This window comes from Pelodiscus sinensis, chromosome 3 (genome assembly GCF_049634645.1).
Source record: "Pelodiscus sinensis isolate JC-2024 chromosome 3, ASM4963464v1, whole genome shotgun sequence".
NCBI lineage: Eukaryota > Metazoa > Chordata > Testudines > Trionychidae > Pelodiscus > Pelodiscus sinensis.
In genome coordinates this window covers 62,667,965-62,690,199 of record NC_134713.1, presented here as the reverse complement: position 1 = coordinate 62,690,199, position 22,235 = coordinate 62,667,965, and the positions used below count along the sequence as shown (strand labels likewise).

Genomic DNA, 22,235 nt, shown 5'->3' with positions numbered 1-22,235 from the left:
ACACACATTTTAACATCCCTAGTTAAAATGTGTATATTTTATTAAATGTGTAATCAATCAAAAACTATACAGGATGGACCAACTAGGCCAAAGAAGTTAGAGAATAAAGCTGTATCTCAAGGATTGAATAGATTATAGTGAGATAAAAATGCTGAGAGGTCCACACAGTTGAATTTCTATGGATATAATTCCTAAACTGTAAAAATATAAATATATTAGTAGGACAGTCCTACTAATCTCCAGATCAAGAATAAGAAATTGAGGACACAAAGTTGAGATGCACCAAAGGGGCAGTAAAAGCTAACAAAATGAGAATGGGCGAGGCTTCAGCTGCCCCCATATTAACTGGTCCAATGACACAGCAAGATAAAGTTCAAAGAAACAATATCTTGACTCTTTGAAACACTTATTGGAACAGCTAGATCTAGAGCAACAAGAGATTATTCTCGATTTAGTTTTAAGTAACATCCAAGAGCTAATTTAAGAAGTAAAAGTAGCTGGGCTATTAAGTAAGAGAGATCACAATATAAGTAAGATTCAGCATCCAAGGGTAAGGTAAAGCCCCGCACAAATGACCTAATGAAAAGGAGATTTCAGTTAGTTGAGGAAGCTTGGCAAAAAGGCCCTATAAAAAGTAAAGGAAGTAAAATTCGTAGAGATGGCATGGTAGATACCTTAAAAGTAGCATCTCAGAAGGCATGCATGGTGCCGAGCAAAAACAGAACCTGCATGTCAAGGAATCAACCAAACTGACTAACTGATAAAGGTTTGAGAGTCTGAACCATACAGAAAGCCTTCAAATTTGGAAGTCTGATCCTAGTGAGGCCATTAAACAGACACATGAATTAAGCATGCATATAGTAAGAAATTATCAGGGCCAAAATTAATTTCAAAGCACAAATAGCCAAAGGTGCTGAGATGTTGAGGAGATCCTAACCACAGCCCTTTTCTGGTAATAAAGATGAAGTGCTCTCTAAGATTGAGGTAACAGAAAAATAGCTGTTGGAGCATTTTGATTTCTTAAAATGCAATCACTAGACCTAAATGGCACCTTCTTGATTTCTGAAAGAGCAATGACTAAGTCTACATGATTTCTGAAAGAGCATAAATGTGATGCAGCTGAGTTGTTAACAAAAATAGGTATTTTCTCATTTTAAAACAGCTACTATTCCGGATTATTAGAGAGTAGCAAATGCTGTACAGGCAGTCCCCAGGTTATATACAAGATAGGGACTGTAGGTTTGTTCTTAAGTTGAATCTGTATGTAAGTCGGAACTGGCGTCCAGATTCAGCCGCTGCTGAAACTGATCAGTTTCAACAGCGGCTGAATCTGGACGCCAGTTCTGACTTACATACAGATTCAACTTAAGAACCAAAGGCATCCCCAAGTCAGCTGCTGCTGAAACTGATCAGCGGATGATTCCAGGAAGCCCGGGGCAGGAGCTTCCTGTAGTCAGCCGCTGGTCAGTTTCAGCAGCGGCTGACTTGGGGACACCTGGGGCAGAGCAGCTGGGGTGCTGCTGGGTTGGTCCAGTAGCGCCGCCGCTCCTCGGCGCTACTGGACCAACCCAGCAGCACCCAAGCTGCTCTGCCCCAGGCGTCCTGATTCAGCCGCTGCTGAAACTGACCAGCAGTGGCTGAATCAGGACGCCTGGGGCAGAGCAGCTGGGGTGCTGCCGGGTTGGTCCAGTAGCGCCCAGAGCGGCGCTACGGGACCAACCGGCAGCGCCCCAGCTGCTGTACCACAGGCGTCCGGAGCAAAGCCGCGGAGCACGGGGGCAGCGGGACAGCCCAGATGCGCCGTGGCTGTCCTGCTGCCCTCGGGCTCCGCGGCTTTGCTCTGCTTTGCTCCCCGTCTCCCTGGTCTGCAGACCAGGGGGACGGGGAGCAAAGCGACAGAACACGTGGGCAGCGGACAGCCCGGACGCGGGAGACGGGGAGCGAAGCAGAGCAAAGCCGCGGAGCACGCGTCTGGGCTGTCCGCTGCCCGCGTGTTCCGCGGCTTTGCTCCCCGTCCCCCTGGTCTGCAGACCAGGGGGACGGGGAGCAAAGCAGAGCAAAGCCGCGGAGCACGCGGGTAGCGGACAGCTCAGACGCGTCTGGGCTGTCCGCTGCCCGTGTGCTCCTCCGCTTTGCTTCCTCTCCCTGGTCTGCTGGAGACCAGGGAGACGGGCCCCGTTCGTAACTGCGGATCCGACATAAGTCGGATCCGTGTAACTCGGGGACTGCCTTTACCTATATTTTAAGATGATGTTGATGTGATGCAGGGAATTTACAGACCATTATGCCTTTTATCTGTTCCTGGCAAATTGGTTGAAATTTTTACTGCAAAGAGAATAACAATATCCCTGGCAGATCATAATGTGATAGGGTCTATCCAACACTGCTCCTGTAAAGGAAAATAATATTTCAGTTAAACTCTTAAAAGTCTTTGAATATCTCAACAATGTAGTTGATAAAGAACAGGTTGACATAATTTATTTAGACTTCCAAAAGGCCTTTGACAATGTCCTACAGAGGGCTACTAAAGAAATTAAGTAATCACGGTGAAAGTGGCAAAATACTGTCATGGATCAAAAACTAGAAGATGGAAAGGAAAGAGCAGGATAAAATTGTCTATTCTCGTCATGGCAAAAGATTAACAGCAGGTACCATGCCTCAAAGTTCCATAATGATCTGGAAAGTGGGTTTAGTAGTGAGCTAGTAAAATTTGCAAATGTCACAGTTAGTTAGAAAAGCTGAAGTTATTTAAAAAATCGGAGGAAGAGCTCTGTGGAGCTCAAAAGCTTGTCTCTTTCACTAACAGAAGTTGGTCTAGTAAAAGATATTACCTCACTTACCTTGTCTCTTTCAGTTCTTTAGGTTAGTCAGGACCAGAGAGGGCTGTGAAGAACTTCAGAAAAACCTAAACAAGCTAGGTGAATGGGTAACACAATGGCAAATGAAGTTCAGTGTTGATAAATGAAAAATAATGCACATTAGAGCAAAAATTTTAAACTATTCAGTGATCTATCGGGTTCTGAATTAAATATACAAACTCAAGAGAGAGATGTTGGTGTCACTGTAGATAGCTCAATAAAGGCCCTTGCTTAATGTTCAGTTATAATCAAAACTAACAATGTTAGGATGAATAAGAAATGTGATAGCGATCAATGCAAAGTATTATGATGGCTTTATATAAATCAGTGGTAAAGTCTCATTTGCAATATTACTCTCTCCCCATTTCAAAAAGGATGTTGCAGAACTAGAGGGATTAAGAGAATAGCAATGTCAACAATCAGAGGCCTGGAAAACCTTTCATATATAAATCATAGAAGATTAGGGTTGGAAGAGAGCTCAGTAGGCCATCTAGTTCAATCTCCTGCTCAAAGCAGAATCAACCCCAACACATTCATTCCAGCCAGAGCTTTGTCAAGCCTGACTTTAAAAACTTATATGGATGGAGATTCTATCACCTCCCTAGGTAACCCATTGCAGTGCTTCATCCTCCTTCTATAGGTTGGACCCCGCCCCCCTTCCTCCTTCCAAGCACCCACAGGACCTGATCCATCCTGGATGAGGGATTTTGTCGGACTAGGGTGTGGTCACTTCTGGCCCCAGTCCACCAGCCCTCTCCAGTCCTGGTTCGACCACTGCCCTCCCAACTGGCTCCCCCCCTCACTGGTCCTGCTGCCCTGTCAACCCCCTCTGCTCTACCAGACAGCCCCGCCACTGCTGCACACCAGGGTCCTGCTATAGCACCCAGCATCTGCTGTTGTGCCGGAAAGCCCAGCCACCTATGTGCATGCTGGACACCTGTTGCAGAGCCCTGCAGCCCTGCTGCCTTTGTGCACTGGGTTCCTGCAGCAGAGTTGGGCTTCCTCTGCTGCTCTGAGCAGCCCCAAAGCCTCTGTGCCGGGCTCCCGCTGCTGCACTTAGTGCTCCCACAGCCATGACAAGAAGCCCCGCTGCCACACGTGGGGATCCTGCAGCCGCATGTGGGGCTTCTGCTGCTATGGCACTAGCCCTCCACTGGGACTCTATTCCTGGAACATCTGTGGCCCTGCCAGACCACAGATGTTGCTGGACCAGAGAGTCCCAGTTAAGAGAGTTTCAACCTGTAGTCAAGTATCAGAGGGGTAGCCGTGTAGTCTGAATCTGCAAAAGCGACGAGGAGTCCTGTGGCACCTTCTAGACTAACTGAAGTGTAGGAGCATAAGCTTTCGTGGGCAAAGAAATCTGCACGCATCTGACGAAGTGGGTCTTTGCCCACGAAAGCTTATGCTCCTACACTTCAGTTAGTCTATAAGGTGCCACAGGATTCCTCGTCGCTCAACCTGTAGTGTAATAGTTTTTCCTAATAATCAGCTTAGACCTTCCCCATTGCAACTTAGGACCATTGCTTCTTGTTGTGTCACCACTGAGAATACCTTAGCTCCATCCTCTTTGAAATACCCCTTCAGATAAGGCTGCTTTACCCTGGATTCTCCATACCCTCAAATGCGTTAGGTCCAGTCCCATGCACTTTTACATGTCTAGCATTTTAAAATAGTCCTTAAGCTGTTCCTTCACTACAGAGGGCTGCTCACATCCTCCCCATACTGTGCTGCCCAGTGCAGCAGTCTGGGAGCTGACCTTGTTTATGAAGACCAAGGCAACACAAACACTGAGTACTTCAGCTTTTTCCACATCTGTTACTAGGTTGCGTTCCCCATTCAGTAAGGATCCCACACTTTCTCTGATCACTGTCGTGTTGCTAACATACCTGCAAAAACCCTTCTTGTATTCCATCACATCCCTTGGTAGCTGAAATTCCAGTTGCACTTTTGCCTTCCTGATTATTTCCACTTTGATCTACAAAAATGAAAGCTGCATGCAAATGGGATAATCATATGTAGTAGTAGATAACCTTTCCAGTGATATCTCACATGAACTATCTTGCATAAAGCATATCCTAGTTATGCCATATTTATATTTACAAGCATGCTCCTATAAAGAATATGGAATGCCCCATCATACTGAGGATTTGTAAAATCAGGTCTCTTATTTAGGAACCTATATAAGGATTTTGGTGCCTAACGTTAGGGTCCCGTTTTTTAAGATATTGATGATTGACATTATAAACACTGCCATGTGTCATGCAAGCTGTCACATGCTTCTCAATACATATCTCTGTCAATATGAAAATCAACTCTTTCTTTCCGTTTAAATGATAGAAATGGATTAGATCAAAAGAAGAGAAAGTACAATAGCTGAAGCTCAACTAGATATTAATCTGTGGGAGATGGCTTTGAAATAATAAATGTAACTTAACTATCTTTCTATGGGGGGGAAAGGGGTGAATTAGATGCCCCTGTGTGAGTCCCTTTCACCATAAAAGATTCTATCCAATATCAATATTACCTGTTTAATGAAAAAAATGATTTATTCACCTGTTTCTGTGTGTGTGTGTTTTGTTTTTGTTATTTTTTAGCTAAAATGTGATTCGGTAGTGAGCGAAATCAGCACTGGTCCAGGAACAGTGAATTTTACAGTAAATAGGGAATTATTAGCAAAGGTAAGTGTATTAATGCATTCAAAATATTAACAGTAAGGACAAATTAGCCCCTTTACATAGAAATGAAAAACATCTACTATAATGTTTGTTTTGAATGTAAAGTTCTACACTTTCTGGCTGTGTCTACGTTGGCACGATCTTGCGCAAAAGCTTGCTGCCTGTCTACACTGGCTGCGAGTTCTTGTGCAAGGACACTGATGTTCTAATGTATGAAATCAGTGCTTCTTGTGCAAGAACTATGATGCTCCTGCTCAATAAGAAGCACTCTTGCACAACTGTTCTTGCGCAAGAGGTCAGTGTAGACAGGCAACATGAATTTCTTGCACAAGAAAGCCCTATGTTAAAATGGCCATCAGAGCTTTCTTGCGCAAGAGAGCGTCTACACTGGCAAGGATGATCTTGCGCAAAGGCACATCTCTTGCGCAAAAGCACATGCCAGTGTAGATGCTCTCTTCTGGAAGAGTTTTTGCACAAGAACTCTTCCGCAAAAGAGTTCTTGCGCAAGATCATGACAATGTAGACGTAGCCTGTTTTTTTGTTTGTAACCCATATACTCCTCTCCAGGGATTAACTAAACAGCTGCCTTTTGTTATGCATGCTGAGAATTTGGAACTGGGTTCATAAGGATCTCTCCTTTAACAATATAAGGAAGCAATTTCTCTGACACTGTATGATAATTCTGACTTTTCTTCTCCTCTTCATTTTAAAGGCCAAATTTGGCCTATGATTTAGGTTCTGGTCCCAAAATGTGCAAATCAAAAATTTAATCTTTGTTTCTTGTGATCTAGAATAATGATCTTTGCTCTTTAGATTTTACCATATGATGGTTTATTACAAAACAGGATTGTCTCTTCTTTAAAGTCTGGTGGCTGATTGAAATAGACAGTTTTAAATGTTAAACCAAGAATTTGCTAGAGGAAAGTTGGTCATTCACCTTCATCATGGCTAGTATTATCCCAAAATAGGCCTTGATTTCTGGGCCCTTGTTTCAAAATCCTTAGGAAGATAAGTGAATGATTGGTACAGGTAGACCCAAAAGTCCTTTTGTAGGTTGGTTATTCAGCTTGTTGAGCTAGGTGTACCATATAGTTCTGGAAGTCTAAACCAGAGATTAAGCAGTGGATTTGACAGATTGTCTTGGAAGACTGCCTGTCTGTTTCCTGGGGACATGAAAATTCTGATCTATATTGGTGAGGCCCAAGAAGTTATCTTTTCCTGTAAAGACTTTTATATTATGGTCATCAATTTACATGTAACAAAAATTAAGGATACTGTCTGCTTCTTAGGTGTGCACATAGCACTAATAGCTAATAATTGGACCTTTTTGTATTTCTTATCTTATCCTACAAAAACATTAACATAGTTAAAAAGCTATAAAATTATCATTTAATTTTAAACTGGTTGTTTATTATCCACCTTAGTAATATGAGAATTTAGTGTGACTGGTCTATCATGTTTTTATTGGCTCTTGTTTTAGAGTTGATTTATGTGCACAATTTGGCCAAATTGTCAATTAAGTCACAAGTTTCTTCTCCTTGGGCACTGTTCAGCACTTCTTATTCAAACACAATGTGCACTGGCAGACTGACTTCATGGTGAGTTTTTCCAGACTCGGCACAGGATTGGGGCATGATTATAAGGGAGAGACAAGGTTATGAGGGAGAGACAAGTTTGCTGAAGAGACAGAGGAGAACATGGGGGAAAAAAAGACAGACCCATATCTCTTTAAATAAAATACCACTGACGTATTATAATTTTGCTTATCTAATGGAATTGACCCAGATACTGTAGGTGCCATAATAAGAGAATATAAAAATTCTGAAGATCAATTCTGTTTCTGCATTTCTGCACTAGTGGCCTTTAAGCCTTTCTGTAGAATCCTTGTATTCTTTGTGAAACTCTTTGTTCTTCATGGATATGTCATTTCATATGGGTAAGGCACCATATACTCTTCACTAAGCCCTCCCTCCCTCTTTAGCCCAACATGCTACATTTTGTGGAACACAGAAATTTCTATCACAGACAAGTATATACAAAAACAGATGTTTATTGTATTAATAGAATCCCAATAATACAATCAGTACAGTATTCCTTTTTTATATATTGCACTAGAAGATTTACCCAGCATTGCTTGGGTCCTTAACTCAAATAAGTTTTGTTTTTCTTCATTTAAATCATTTGTTTTGGGAGTGGGTCTGGGGTGAAGGTTTCAGTATGCAGGCTACTCCAGGTAGAGAAGACAACCCCAGCTTTCTCTCAGTGCAGCAGCTGGGAGCCAGGTGAGAAGCACCTGTCCAGGGCCACTGCAGCTCTTGCCCAGCTGGAGAATAGACACAATGTCAAACAGTCTCACACTCTGAAATACATAGTATATAACTGTCCCTTCTTCCACCTCTGTCCTCAACTGTCTTGGTCCCCCTCTCTGGCCCCGTGTGGTCATTCTGCAATATTACTTTCTCCTATCAGACCCCTTCCATTTTATGAGAAACAATCAAATTCTAGACACATCCTGTTACCTTGGCACCACCAAACTCTTACCTTGCTTCAAGTTATGATAAATTTGATAGTCCTAGCTCTTACCGTTTAGGAGGAGTTCTTGAACAGACAGACTCACAGACTGACAGACAGAGATACACCCACCTTCCTAAAATATATACAGGAAGCCCCCGACTTGCGACACAGTTGGTTCCAGAGGAAGCGTCATAAGTCGAGGGCGTTGTAACTCAAACCTGCATTTATGGGAGGTGCCATACGCCATCATAAATGCGGGCTGAGAATGTAAATCGGGGGTTTCTGGCCCCTTCCACATTTACAAAAATGTAAGTGCGGGGGGTCAGAACTCAGGCGGTCGCATCTCAGGGGCCTCCTATAGTAAAATTAAATGAAAACTTCAATTTTTAATGTTTTTCAGTATATTTTAGCCAGCCTTTATAATTCCAAGGGCAAAAATGTTGTGGGGTGAGTGGTCCACTAATTCTAACCTAACCCTACCTCTGAAGTTTCTTCTTTAGCCCGCTAACCTGTATGACAAATGGTAATATTATTGGAAATTAGTTTTTTCTGCTTTTCTGATTTTTTTTTCACCAAAGTCTGTGGGATTTTGCCTATTGGTACCTAGAACATTCCCTGAAATTTTGAAATTGATGGGATGCAGCTTTCAAAAATTGGTGTGTTACAGACATATACAGGCAGTCCCCGGGTTACGTACAAGATAGGGACTGTAAGTTTGTTCTTAAGTTGAATTTGTATGTAAGTCGGAACTGGTACATATTGTAGGGGAAACTCTAGCCAAACATTTCTCCAGAGCTCAGTTTTATTCTCCCACACCTCACTTCCCTCAGTCCTTTATTCTCAAGCTGAGGTGTCTGCTGAGAAAAGCCGCTCCGCGTCTCCCTGGTCTGCTGGGGGGGGGGGGGGGGGAACGCTAGCTTCGCGTCTCCCTGGTCTGCTGGGGGGAAGCAGCTAGTGTGGGGTTGCCTCCCCCCATTTGTAAGTAGGGATCCGATGTAAGTCGGATCCATGTAACCCGGGGACTGCCTGTATTCCAAAATACCCTTTTGTTGAGTGTGGGCCGGGGCCTTGCTTTGCATAATCAACTATGCATATAACCCACAGTGAAATTGCCTACATGTATAAGTGCTGCAGGATTAAGCTCTCAGACAATTAGTAAAACATTAAAAATCTTTCCTGTTTGCTTTTTTCTGTTCATGAAGAACATTTTCTAGCCATTTTTTCTTGCTTTTTAGACTGTGTTGCAGCAGGTATTTAAAGATGGCTCAGAATATGGAATAAAAAGTGAGGTTTTCTCTACTCTGACCAGAAAAAAGATAGTGATTGAGTTTAGGTGAGTACATGGGTCAAGTCCTTTTACAAGAACTAATAAAATGCCTTATGTTCTTTGATAACCAAGGTGATATTGCTGCATTGTCACATGTATGGTATTCAGCTACATTAGTACATGAGTAACTTATTCCCAGATATAACATATATCATTTTGGAGGCTTTTTATTCCTTAGAACTGCTAAGTACCTCTTCACTATTTAGTGTGATGGTTCAAGCTTTCATTTGTCCCTCATGGAGAATGGTAGTCTTTTGTGTTTTAATTAATTCTGTTATAAAGAAACTAGCAAGAACTGAATTTTCAGCCTTGAGTCTCCAATATTTAGGTTTTAACTGACCTTCAATTATTATGGGTGATGTTTTGCATGCACAGTTATTTGAACCTGCAGTTTACATCATTTGATGCTTACATTTGAGATTTTCAGGAGCAATAAGCATTTGACTCTGGACACAAAACCATTTGTGCAAAATTGTGTCACCAGTTAATTTGTTCTTGAAGAAATAGATATGTGGTTAAGACACTTTATTTCAGGATATCTGCACTGTACTCTGGTTTATTTTTCATTATTATTCATTTGTGCATCGTCTGCCAGCTGGTTAGGTTGGCAACTGAACAGCAAAGACACTGTCAGGTCAGAAATAAGTAGTTGGCTTTTTTAAATTTTGTGCTGGATGTTCAGACCCTGGCACAAATAATTGTGAGCACAATTTTGTGTCTACAAAAATGGATTTCTGTCTCTGATAATCAGCTCAAAATTATAAAAAGGCCCATTTACCTTAGTCTTTGCTGTGCTGTGACATGGTCAACCTGCCAGCAGAGGGAGCACAAGAGAACTAGCAAATCAGGAGAAGCAAACTTGAAATGCCCAGAGGTTCCTTACTAAATTATTCTGATTTTCAGAAGTAAATGAAACCACTTTGGCTTGTTTTCACTGGGGGGAGGAAGATGGGATGTGGCACAGGCATGAAAACATTTCCCAGATTTCTGCTCTGTTCTGGTGGGGTTCTGTTGAATTGAATCCCTGCAGATAGTAATACTTGATTGCAGTTATTTGGGGTTGGTGCTTGAAAGCGAGTGTGTCCTGAAGGGCATACGTACTGAGTAGGGATTTGTATGACAGCCTTACATTCTTAGAGTCAATGTGACTCCGCTGCAAGTGACTAGTTGAGTCTCTACTCGACTAGTTGCTTCCCCCCACTTGCTGCCTCTCTGTTAGAGGGAGCAAAGGGGAAGCAGGAGCTGGTGCTGGAGGGAGCCATCTTAAAACTAGTTCCTCCCCAGCACTGTCTGTGGAGGGCCAGGGGAGGCAGAAGCGCAGCAGAGGACCGGGTGCGAGCTGGGAATCAGCTGTCCCAGCTTACACCCAGTTCCAGATGTGTGCCTCTGCCACCTGGCTCTTACTCTATTTAAAAAGCATTTAAAAGTGTCTGGGACCAGGCACAAGCCAGGACAGCTGATTCCCAGCTCACGCCTGGTCCCCTGCTGCACCTATGTCTTTTAAATGGAGCAAGAGCCAGGTGGCTCTTACTATATTTAAAAGGCAGGGCCACAGTTGGGTTAGCTCCGGGGGCCATGAGCTAATAATCCCTCTGTGGCTCTGAAGTTTCCGTCCTTATCAACAAATTGCATTTAATAGGCTAATCGAGTAGTGAATGGAATTTCCATCAACTACTTGATTAAACTTCCCTAATTTACTCCTAGGAAAGGAGGTATCTTATAAAAGTAAAGGTCTGTTTGGAAAAATCCATACTTAACGTAATTTTTATAGATATCAGGTGCAAATACTTTATCTAGTTAGGATTCTGTCTGAGAAGTTATTTGTACTGTAATTTGGAAGGCATTGTTTTGGATGCTTCGCCTTCTGAAACAAAATTGGGACCTGGATCTCAGCTCATAATTAGACTAACCTGGGATTTTTATTGTACAGGATGGTTACTGTGTGTTTCTTCAGCACTTTTCAGGACTTGGAAAGAGTGTAGCAACTGTTTGGATATTTGTTAGGGGAGACAAATGGTTTGGCAGTTCTGTTTTGTACAGTGAACTAATGTTAACTGTGGGTATTTATTGCAGTTCACCCAATATTGCCAAAAAGTTTCATGTAGGACACTTACGTTCCACAATAATAGGTAAGTACACATTTAATTCTGTCCTAGAAAGTCTTTTGTACCTCCTCTAAGGAGTTCAATAGGAAATCCTACTGAATTTCATTTCTGTAGTGGAGAGCTCATGTCAGGCCAAGCTTATGTTTAATAAGAACCTCCTACTAATTAAACAGTGAAGAAAGAGCGTAAACAACAAAAACTCACCATCTGTCAATGACAGGTTTATTGAGTACATTACTTAGTTTAAGTACTATGAGCATTAAATGAGGAAATCCTAAATTAGAGATTTAAAATGGAATTCTAGAAAGACACTGATAGAAGGCTTTGTTGATATGTTTTGAGTCCTTTTATGGCTAATTTTCATTTCCAGTTTGTCCAGTTGTTTTAGACTAGGGGTGGGCATGATATGGCCCACCAAGCCATTTGATCTGGCCCATGGTTCGCCTGGGCAAGGGGAGGCAGGGGGAAAGATTTTGTGCACTTCCCTGCCCCCCAGCCCTGATTAGCTTGGGGGCAGGACAACATAAGGAGTCTTCCCCCTCGCCCCCACCAGAGGCTAGACGAAGTCACCAGCTGTTCAAAACAGCTGACGGTTTCCTCTACACACCATGCGCCTCTAGTGGGGGGTGGGAGGGAGGGGGATTTTGCACACTTCCCAGTCCCCAGGCCAATCATCACAGCAGGGGGCAGGGGAGCGCACAAACTCTCTCACCCCCTGCCAGGGTTGCGTGGTACATAGAGGGAACCACCAGCTGTTCTGAACAGCTGGTGACTCAGTCTGTGCGCCACACGCCCCTAGTGGGGAGCAAGAGATTTTGCGCACTCCCCTGCCTCCAGCTGCGATGATTGGCCTGCGGACAGTGGAGAGTGCAAAGTCTTCTCCCTTCCCTCCCCCTCCCTCTCACCCCTGGCGCCAGGGGCGCAGGGTGCATAAAGGGAGCTACTAGCTATTCAAAACAGGTGGCAGTTCCCTCTATGCACTGTGTGACTCTGGCAGGGGGCGAGAGACTTCGCACACTTCCTCATCCCAGGAACTGATTGGCCTGGGGCAGCATACATGAAGTCTCTTGCCCCCCAAGGACATGTGACCCTGAGCAGTACATGGAAGGAACACATGTGACTGGGGCTTCTGCAAGATGGTGCCTGCCTCAGACCCTGTTAGACTGCTAGCTGGGAGCCTCCTAAGGGAAATGACTCGCAGCCAAAGCCTGCCTCCAGCCCTTCAGCCCCTGCCTCTTGCACCCCAACCACTCCCCCATCCTATCTCCCTGCCTCAGGTCATCATTGTCCTCTGCCCCAGGTCACCACCCAAATCCTCTGTACACTGCCCCAGATCACACTTCCCACCCAGACTCTGCACCCCTCTGTTACACCCTTCTCCCAGGGCAAAATCCACTTCTGCACCCCTGCTCCCTCCCAGACCCTGCACCCTAATTCCCTGCCCAAGGTCACCACCCCTTACTTCACCTACACTCCCTCTCAGACCCCACCTCTGCTCCTGCACCTCAATCCCCTATCCCGAGCTTCCTTTTACACACAACCTCCATCCCAGTTCCCTCACCCTCTCCATAAAGAAGTGCTGCCCTTGACTGCTTTTCAAAATCTTGGCATGGCCCCCGATCAGAAATTATTGCTCACCCCGTCTTAGAGGTTGTCTGACAACAGGTTTGTTTGCAATACGTTGACTGCTATATGTCAGTATTGTCATTGTGATTGTGGGCCCAGTTCTGCCATCAAATATATGGGATGAAATGCTCAGTAACTCCTGTACATGACTGAATAGTTGTGCGTTAGCTTACTGCTCAACATTACAATGGCACTGAAGCTATTTGGCTTCATTGGGTTTCTCCCAGTATTTCCCCATATCGGTGTATAAAGTGCTACATTACTGATAAAGATAACTGTCTGCACTACTGTAGCATCTGTTGAGTTAATACAGGTTGGACCTCTGTGGTCTGGCACCCTCAGGACCTGACCAGTCCCAAATGAGGGGATTTGCCAGACTAGGAGAGGTCCCTCCCCTCCTGATCTGTGCTAAGCCACTGCCGCAACCCCTGGCCCACACCATGCTGCTAGGGCTCCAGTCAGCCATTGCTCCCTGGGCCAGAGCTCTCCAGCTCCCACTGGCCAGAGCTGTATGCGTGGAGCTCCGTGGCCACCACTGGTTTTGGGGCCACTGCCAGCCCCCTGTTACTGCCCAGCTGTGGGGGCCAGATCTCCCCACTGTGGCATTTCCCCCCCCCATACCCCCCACACACACTGCTGAGTTGCTGGCTGAGTTGCCGGCCTTCCTACTGCACTCCTGTCCCATGGCCAGACCTTCCTATACCTGGACTCTGTCATCCAGAAACATCTGTAGTCTTGCTGGACCATGTATGTTGCCAGACCAGAGAGTCCCAGTTAAGGGAGGTACAACCTGTGCAGCCAATCATCCTGTAAGAATGTAATAGCTAAGTGGTTCACAGCGTCTTAGCGCCTCCTTTTTATATCATCTCCTGTGGGGAGGATGATTGGCTTCATAGAATGAAATACAGGCAGTTCCCGACTTACGCGGATCCGACTTATGTCGGATCCGCAGTTATGAACGGGGCTGCCCCAGAGTACACGGACTGCGGGACCTCGCGGTCCTGCCGCCCATGTACTCTGGGGCTTTCTCTGCGTCTCCCTGGTCTGCAGACCAGGAAGACGCAGAGCAAAGCCGCGGGGGGGCTCGGGCAGCGAGACAGCCCAGGCGCGCCTGGACTGCTCCGCTGCCGGCTTCCCCGCGGCTTTGCAAAGCTGCGGGGGGAGGGGGGCCTCGGGTAGCGAGGCAGCCCAGGCGCGCCTGGACTGCTCCGCTGCCGGCTTCCCCGAGGCTTTGCGAAGCCGCGGGGGAAGCCGGCAGCGGGACAGCCCAGACGCCCCGCGGCTGTCCCGCTGCCGGCGTCCTCAGAGGCTTTGCTCCCCGTCTCCCTGGTCTGCTGGTCTCCAGCAGACCAGGGAGACTGGGAGCAAAGCCGCGGAGGACCCAGGCGGCGGGACCGCGGTGCGTCTCGGTCCGCCGCCCGTGTCTTCCTGGTCTGCTGGGGTGGGAGGGGGCGCAGCTAGTACGCCCCCCCTCCCCCCCCCCCCAGCAGACTAGGCTTTACTCCGGACACCTGTGGCAGAGCAGCTGGGGTGCTGCCGGTTGGTCCCGCAGCGCCACTCTGGGCGCTACTGGTCCAACCCAGCAGCACCGCAGCTGCTCTGGTCCTGATTTAGCCGCTGCTGAAACTGACCAGCGCTGACTACAGGAAGCCCGAGGCAGAGTTGCTCTGCTCTGGGCTTCCTGGAATCAGCTGCTGATCAGTTTCAGCAGCAGCTGACTTGGGGACACTTGGGGTTTTTAAGTTGATTCTGTATGTAAGTCAGAACTGGCGGTCAGTTTCAGCAGCGGCTGAATCTGGATGCCAGTTCCGACTTACATACAGATTCAACTTAAGAACAAACCTACAGTCCCTATCTTGTACGTAACCCGGGGACTGCCTGTAAACTGAATAGAATGAGTTAATCTAATAGAAAATAATGGTTGGATGCTGTAACATGATGTCAGGGTAAAGGTTCCAAGAGAAAACCAGAGCTTTGCAGCTGAGTCACGCTGATATCAGACCATTTGGGCCTTTTTTTAGTTCTACATCACAACTAGAAGAATTTAAACCCCTTTAAAACAGGAGAAATCAGGGGCAGGAACACCAAAGTTAAGCACGGAAAAATCCTAAGAGTCCAGCTCCGGAGAAGAATAAGATTGATGGTGTTGGGTTGTTTTGTTTTTTTAATTTTTATTTTATTTTAATTAAAATAATATTAAAAGCAAGCTCCAGGAAAGAATTAAGTCTGGAACCTGTCTCCTGGTTATAACATGTTAAGAGCAAAGTTGAAATGCAGCCTGTTTATAGATACTGTGATGGTTCAAGCATGGGACTGGAAATCATGAGGTTTTAGTTCTTTTTCTCAGCTTTGCCACTAACATGCTTAGTGAATTGGGAAATCACTTAACTTCTTTGTGTCTATTTGCCTTTCTGAAAATTGAGAGTGGAGGACTGATGCATCCTCACAACACCTCGGTAGAATGTATCAAAGTTTGAAAAGCATTTTATGATATTCAGATGAAGAGGACTGTATAAACACACACAAAAATATTTTCTGTGTAACTATGAAAATATACAGTCTCTTTCAAGTGCACAACCCCCACCCCCACAAAGCCTGAAGGGATTAATAATCTGACATTCATTTCAACACAAAATTTGGTGGAACAGTACATTTTATTGAAGTTTTAATGAGGAAGGATTACAGATTGTGCCAAAACAAAACTGGTATTAAGAATAAGTGGGTGGGTGAGATTCTGTGGCCTGCATTGTGCAGGGGGTCAGACTAGATGATCAAAATAGTCCCTTCTGACCTTAAAGTTTAAAGTCTATAAGAGAGCATTTACTGTTTTGTGTAATAATCAATTTGATTGATTATCAGGGAATTTTGTAGCAAACCTCAAAGAAGCACTTGGACATGAAGTAACAAGGATAAATTACCTTGGAGACTGGGGCATGCAATTTGGTATGTTTATTTTCTCATTCACAAATAACATTATCTAGGTTTATAAGTTTCTTGCTGCCTCACTGGATTTGGTTATAGCAACGATTAATAATTGGACAGGCTCATGCCACTAAAGCAAGTTATAGACGATAAGGGGCATCCTCACGGTAAGGTGGTGGGCGGGTTCCTGCGTGGCCTAGGGGATAGGGTGAAGAAGCAGGCTGAGGAGGGTGGGGTCTGGAAGGAAAGGTGCAACAACAAGGGAGAGTGCAGGAGGGTACAGGGTCTTGGCAGGAGGGAGTGTGTGTGTGAGGGGAATGAGAGTGCAGCATCTGGGCATGAGGCAAATGGGGAGGCACTTACCTGGCTTCATGCCTCTTGCTGCTCCCAGGCACCACTTCCCGCTGCTCCCATTGGCTGTGTTTCCAGCCAATGGGAGCAGCAGGAAAAGCCTCCAGAGTCCGTGTGCTGCTCTTCCCCTAGCCAGGGAAGAGGGAGCAGCAGAGTGCAGAGCCACTTACTTCCCCCAGAAGCTGGATTTAGCAGCAAAGCTTGGGGAGTCCTCTTTCCCCCCTGTGGGAAGCTGGCACTGGCACTTTAACCTCACGGGGGAGATGGGAACTGGGGCGCCAGCTCTGCAGATGGGTATGGCGGCTGATCTACAGCAAAACTGGTAGGAAATTTTTCTGAGCTACTACTTTTAACTGTCCCTTTTAAAACAGATGTTCTCTTATATTGGCCTGTTCAGTCCAGATCTTTAACAGCTTTTATGAAGGATGTGACAATGGTTCACAAAATTATAGCTCAAGAATTTTATTATAATGGTACTTCCCAGAAGTACCCCTGTAGTTAATGAGCCGTCAGCATTTCCATTATAGCCACCATTTACAAAGAGTTTATAACTTAGCCATCTAAACTGTATCAAACTGAAACGTGGCAGATTTTTAAAATATAAAACTGAATTTAAATGGTATTAGCCCTTTTTATTTCTTTCCAGAATATTCTCTGGCCTCCCTTATTACATACCGCATAGGGCCTCTATTGTGATCTTTGTGCTTCCAACAGGAATGGGACAAGACTCTTCTGAAGCAATTCCTTTATCAGCTGCAAAGATTATTCCAAAGTGGTACGCACACTCCCTCTTTAGGATATATGTACCATCTGCACTGCAGTCCTAGTCTTTGACAGTTCAGTGGGAATATGGATTTAAAATCAACCCCATCTCTCCTGGATGGTTGTGGAGGCATTTGGACAAGTTCTTTTGATTTAGAAATGCAGAAAGAACTCGAATTTCTCAGCCTTTGAGATGATCTTTGGAAGGTTTAAAGCTTTCTAGTTCAAACATGAATTAATTCAGGGAAGTCCTGTGGCCTGTGTTTGTAGAGGAGGCCAGATTAGATGATCACAATTGTTCCTTCTTACTTATAAAATATGAATGTTTGGGCAATTGTCATGCCCAACTAGAGACATTTAAAGAAATAATCAAGTCATGCAACTTTACCGGTTTGATTTCACGCTACGGTCTGTGGTGACTACACACAACTGAGCAAATAGGTGAGAGCCTCAGGTAAGAGAAGGCCCTCGTAGAAGAAGGGTTGCAGCAGTGCAGAATGCCTGCAGGCTATTGGTCTTTCAAGACTGCTATTTTCCTTAAACTTCTGAAGTAATTGGTACTGGCAAGAGAGGGAGCATAACCAGCAACCTTGGAGATAATGCTCCTCATTAAGCATTCTGTGGTGCCCTGGCTGCGATTTAATTCAGGCCTTCCCCAGTAAATAATTGGGGGTGGTGGTAGTGAAAACACTGCTTGCTGCTCCCCAGTGAATGCTCTTTTGGATTCCACAGCTACATGTGCAGCAATATTTGGGCATGCTAATTAGTTCAGTTTCCTTGATTTTATTGGGCTCAGGCAGACTCTTCATGTCATTTTGCTATAGAAGCTGTTACATTTGAATGCTAATGTGTGGTTTGTTTTTTAAATGAACCTACTTGTTTTGCTTTACTCCCCTTACAATATTGTAAGGCCTGGGTTATAATCAACTGGGGCTTGAAAAATCCATTTATTTACTCACAACTTGTGGAAATAAGAAACTTTCCCTGGAGAATGGGGGAAACAAATTATTGAACCTTTGATCAACCTCTGCAGAATGGAAGAATTAATTTTTAAAATACAAATGGTTCACTGATATTCTATGCCTGCTTTGCAGCACTAAATCTGACTGAATTGGTTGATTCAGATGAGTTTGCAGCAGTTTTGTGTCTCTAAAACAGCAGCTGCAGATGAGTATTGACCTTGGTCCTAAGTTTTTACCCTTGTAGCTCCATAGGACACTTTCCAAACATTAAGTGAATGTCCTCTTCATTCTGTAGACAGGTAGCCTCAGTGTTTATTCTGTGGCTCATATTTTTCCTAAGCTACATAGACCTGAAAGCTGACAAGTGTCTAATTTGCTTTCACTGTTATCTTTGGGCACTGAAGAAACTGATAGTAGGGCTACGTCTAGACTGGCATGATTTACCGCGAATGCTTTTAACGGAAAATGTTTCCGTTAAAAGCATTTGCGGAAAAGGACGTCTAGATTGGCATGGACTTTTGGCGGAAAAGCGTCTGTGCCAATCTAGACGCGCTTTTGCACAAAAAAGCCCTGATCGCCATTTTCGCCATCGGGGCTTTTTTTCACAAAACAAATCTGAGCTGTCTACACTGGCCCTTTTGTGCAAAAGCTTTTGCGCAAAAGGACTTTTGCCCGAACAGGAGCAGCATAGTATTTCCGTAAGAAGCACTGATTTCTTACATGAGCTCGTCAGTGTTCTTGCGGAAATTCAAGCGGCCAGTGTAGATAGCTGACAAGTTTTTCTGCAAAAGCAATTGCTTTTGCGGAAAAACTTGCCAGTCTAGACACAGCCTAGGAGAAGTGGACACAGCTGCTATTCCCTGAGAAAGAAGAGCCAAAACAAAAGTAGAGAAGTGGAGATGAGACACTTGGAATGGACCAGAAACTGGCGGAGGAGTAGTCATGGCAGTAAGATTACTTTGGTGTGAGAAATGGGGAAGCACCTTTTTTCCCATCAGACATAAGGGATTGGTGTGTGGGCGTCAGATTTCTGGCAACTTCTAGCTAAATGTTGATGTGAAAGACGGATCCATGAATTAGGGTACATCTACACTACAACACTATTCCGAAATAAGTAGCGCTATTCCGAAATAACATAGTCCGCGTCTACACAGCAGGCAGCTATTTCAAAATAGTGTCAAAATACTGTCAAGCTGGAGGACTTCTTATTCCGACTCCTGTAACTCTCATTGTGCGAGGAATAAGGGAAGTCAGAGGAAGAGTGCTCTATTTCGAAATAAAATATGCAATTGACATAGCTCAATTTGCGTAGCTTATTTCGAGTAAAACCCTGCAGTGTAGATGCACCCTTAGAGTCCAGGAATACAAATTCCAGCAGCTGTGATGTTCAGAGGGATTTCTCAATAGAAGAATCACCCCTATCTTTCATACCAGTCTTTCCTTATTATGGTTTTTCAAGCACTAGAATAATCAATTTCTTGTCTGTTATGGCACACAAAATTATGTTTTAGAAATATTTTGGTGTGTTTTACTTTCATTACTTATAATGCTGCAGATTTGATTGTACAGTGCTTTTAATCCAGATACAATACACACTGGTCTGTTTTTTAATATCCCATTTTATTAATCATTATGTATTCTAGGTTTACTGGGAGCTGGGTTCCAACAGTTTGGCAATGAAAAAGAGCTAAAATCCAATCCTTTACAACACCTTTTTGAAGTAAGTATATTCAAAAGTTATGAAATAATAGTAGCACAATTCTTTCAACATAGTTATTTGTACTTCTATGTATGAAATCATACCTCTTCAAAATGTAAATTCTTAACACTGATTGCTTAATGTATATTATGATCTACTAAGAAAAACAGCATTTATAATTCTAAAATACCTTATTCTTAAGAACTGCCATACTGGGCTATACCAATAGTCTGTCTAGCCCTGTATCCTGTCTATGGCTCATAGCCATTGATGAACATACCCTCCAGGAACCTACCTAATTGATTGTTGAACTCAGTTATATTTCTGGCCATCACAACATCCCATGGCAACAAGTTCCACAGGTTAGTTGTGCATTGTGAAAAAAAGTATTTCCTCTTGTTTGTATTAAACCTGCTAGATATTAACTTCATTGGGTGATCCCAATGTATTGTGTTTGTGTATTTTGGATAAGTAACACTTCTGTATTCACTTTTTGCTCACCATTCATGGTTTCATAGACCTTTGTCATGTTCTCCTTAGTCACCTCTTTTTTAAACTGAACAGTCCCATCTATTGTAGTCTCTTCTTGTATGGAGGCTCCTCCAAACCTTTGATAATTTTTGTTCCCCTTCACTGAATCTTGTACGGTTCTACTCTGTCCTTTTTTGTTTTAAGAAAGAGATCGAAACTAACATTCTCTTAGCCCCTTTTGCCTGCTGCTGTCCACTGAGTTGAAGTTTTCAGAGAACTATTCATGATGACTCCAAGATCTCTTAACCTAGTGGTAACAGTTAATCTAGACCTCATCATTATTTATGTGTAGTTAGCATTAGTGTTTCAAATGTGCATTACTTTGTACTTACCAATTGTGAATTTCATGTGTTATTTTGTTGTCAAGTCACCCAGTTTTGTGAAATCTCCCTTTCACTGTTCAGTCACCTTAGTACTTAACTATTTTGAATAACTGTATATCCTCTGCAAGCTTTGCAACTTTAATGTTGACTCCTTTTTCCAGATCTATTTTCCAGGCTTCCTGCTTCTCATGTATTTAAAACAATTCTTACTGTTAGTATTGTCTTTAGCCAGTTGCTTCTAGCTGGGAGGTGTCTGTGTGTCCCAGGCCAGCACTATTACCTAATGATGAGTGTCCAAGCCCACATTGCCTGGTAGCTACAGTTCACAGCAATGTCACCCAGTGGTGAGATTGGAGGGCTATACTGTCTAGCAGCTATGGTCTGTGGTAGTGCTGCCCCATGGCAAGAATAAAGGGCCACTGTGCCTAGCAGCTTTAATCCTAAGCATGGGGTAGAGGAACTGGCCCCACTTGACAACAAATTCAGACCCAGAGCCCTTCAAAGCAGTAGGTCATATACAAAGCTTAGGGTTTGACTTACCACACCCTGGGTCACTACCTACTACTGTTTCCTTTACCTCAAAAGGTGCCATGGTTCTGTCTTGGGATCCCTCATAGCTTTCTCCCAGGTTTGTCTCTGGAGCCCCTTTCTCTGGCGGTAGCAAGCTGTCATCCTCAACTGCTGCAGTTAGCAGTCTTCCAGCAGTTTGGCTAGGAGGTTGGTCTGAATGGCTTGGAGTCCTAGCAGCTTCTCAGGTAGGGACTGCTGCACCCGACTGCTGTTCTGCCTGAGTCAACCTAGTCCGAGCTGAGGTGCTGCCTTTTGAATGCTCTTGCCAGTGGGAACATGCCAGCAGAGGCAAGGAGGTGTAGGTGCCAGCTTGATCAGCACCCTGCAGCCACAGCTGTTTAGAAGCATCCCAATCAGTGTTCCCTGAAAGCTGAGCACTTGTACAGCTGCTCAGGAGAGATTTCAGTGCCACCCAGTTGGTTAGCGGAGCGCCCGTAGACGTAAGTTTTGTTTCCCTTGGCGGTGCACATTCTTATGCCTTGGTGCACCTAACAATTCTGCACGTGGATGGACAAGATCCACACATTGATGAAAAAGATTATTTGGAACATTGTTCCCAATCACTATTTGGCAGTGTTCCCAATTAGCTGATTGGGAGCGCTGCTAAACAGGTGTTTGGCAGCTATGGGAGGGCTTTAAGAGAGGGTGGAGAGCAACGAGTGGATGGGGCCTCAGGAACAAGGCAGAGCAAGGGTAGGGCATTGGGCTGCAGGGAAGAGTTCTCCCCGATCCACGGCCTCACCCTCAAGATGGGGACAGAAGGAGGTGGAGTGATAGCAGAGCCAAGGGAATTCAGTGAGGATGAGTGGAGCACCCGTGAGGAAAAGAAAAGCTCAGCCCATATGTGAAGGGACATGGCTTCCTGCTTCCAGAGCAGCTCTTTAACTCTCACCTCACTAGTGTGGGGTATTTCACAGTCAGTATGTATTATTGTCAGGTGTTGATTATTATTTTTCTACTGCCATACTCTTATTATTCAAGTATGAATTTCCTGTTCATAGAGATTCTAT

General features: G+C 44.4%; 1 protein-coding gene across 3 annotated transcripts in view; it reads left to right on the top strand.

Moving 5' to 3' along the window:
- RARS2 (arginyl-tRNA synthetase 2, mitochondrial) overlaps nt 1-22,235 on the top strand; it is a 68,964-nt gene that overhangs the window by 13,363 nt on the left and 33,366 nt on the right. For 2 of the 3 annotated variants that reach the window (XM_075923860.1, XM_075923861.1), the window contains 4 exons: nt 9,283-9,380; nt 11,448-11,503; nt 15,965-16,048; nt 19,746-19,822. In XM_075923860.1, the coding sequence (XP_075779975.1) occupies nt 16,039-16,048; nt 19,746-19,822 (87 nt within the window). In that variant the 5' untranslated portion in view covers nt 9,283-9,380; nt 11,448-11,503; nt 15,965-16,038. Of the gene's footprint in view, nt 1-5,452; nt 5,537-9,282; nt 9,381-11,447; nt 11,504-15,964; nt 16,049-19,745; nt 19,823-22,235 lie in introns of all 3 variants that reach the window. The other variant, XM_075923859.1, reaches the window with a different exon arrangement.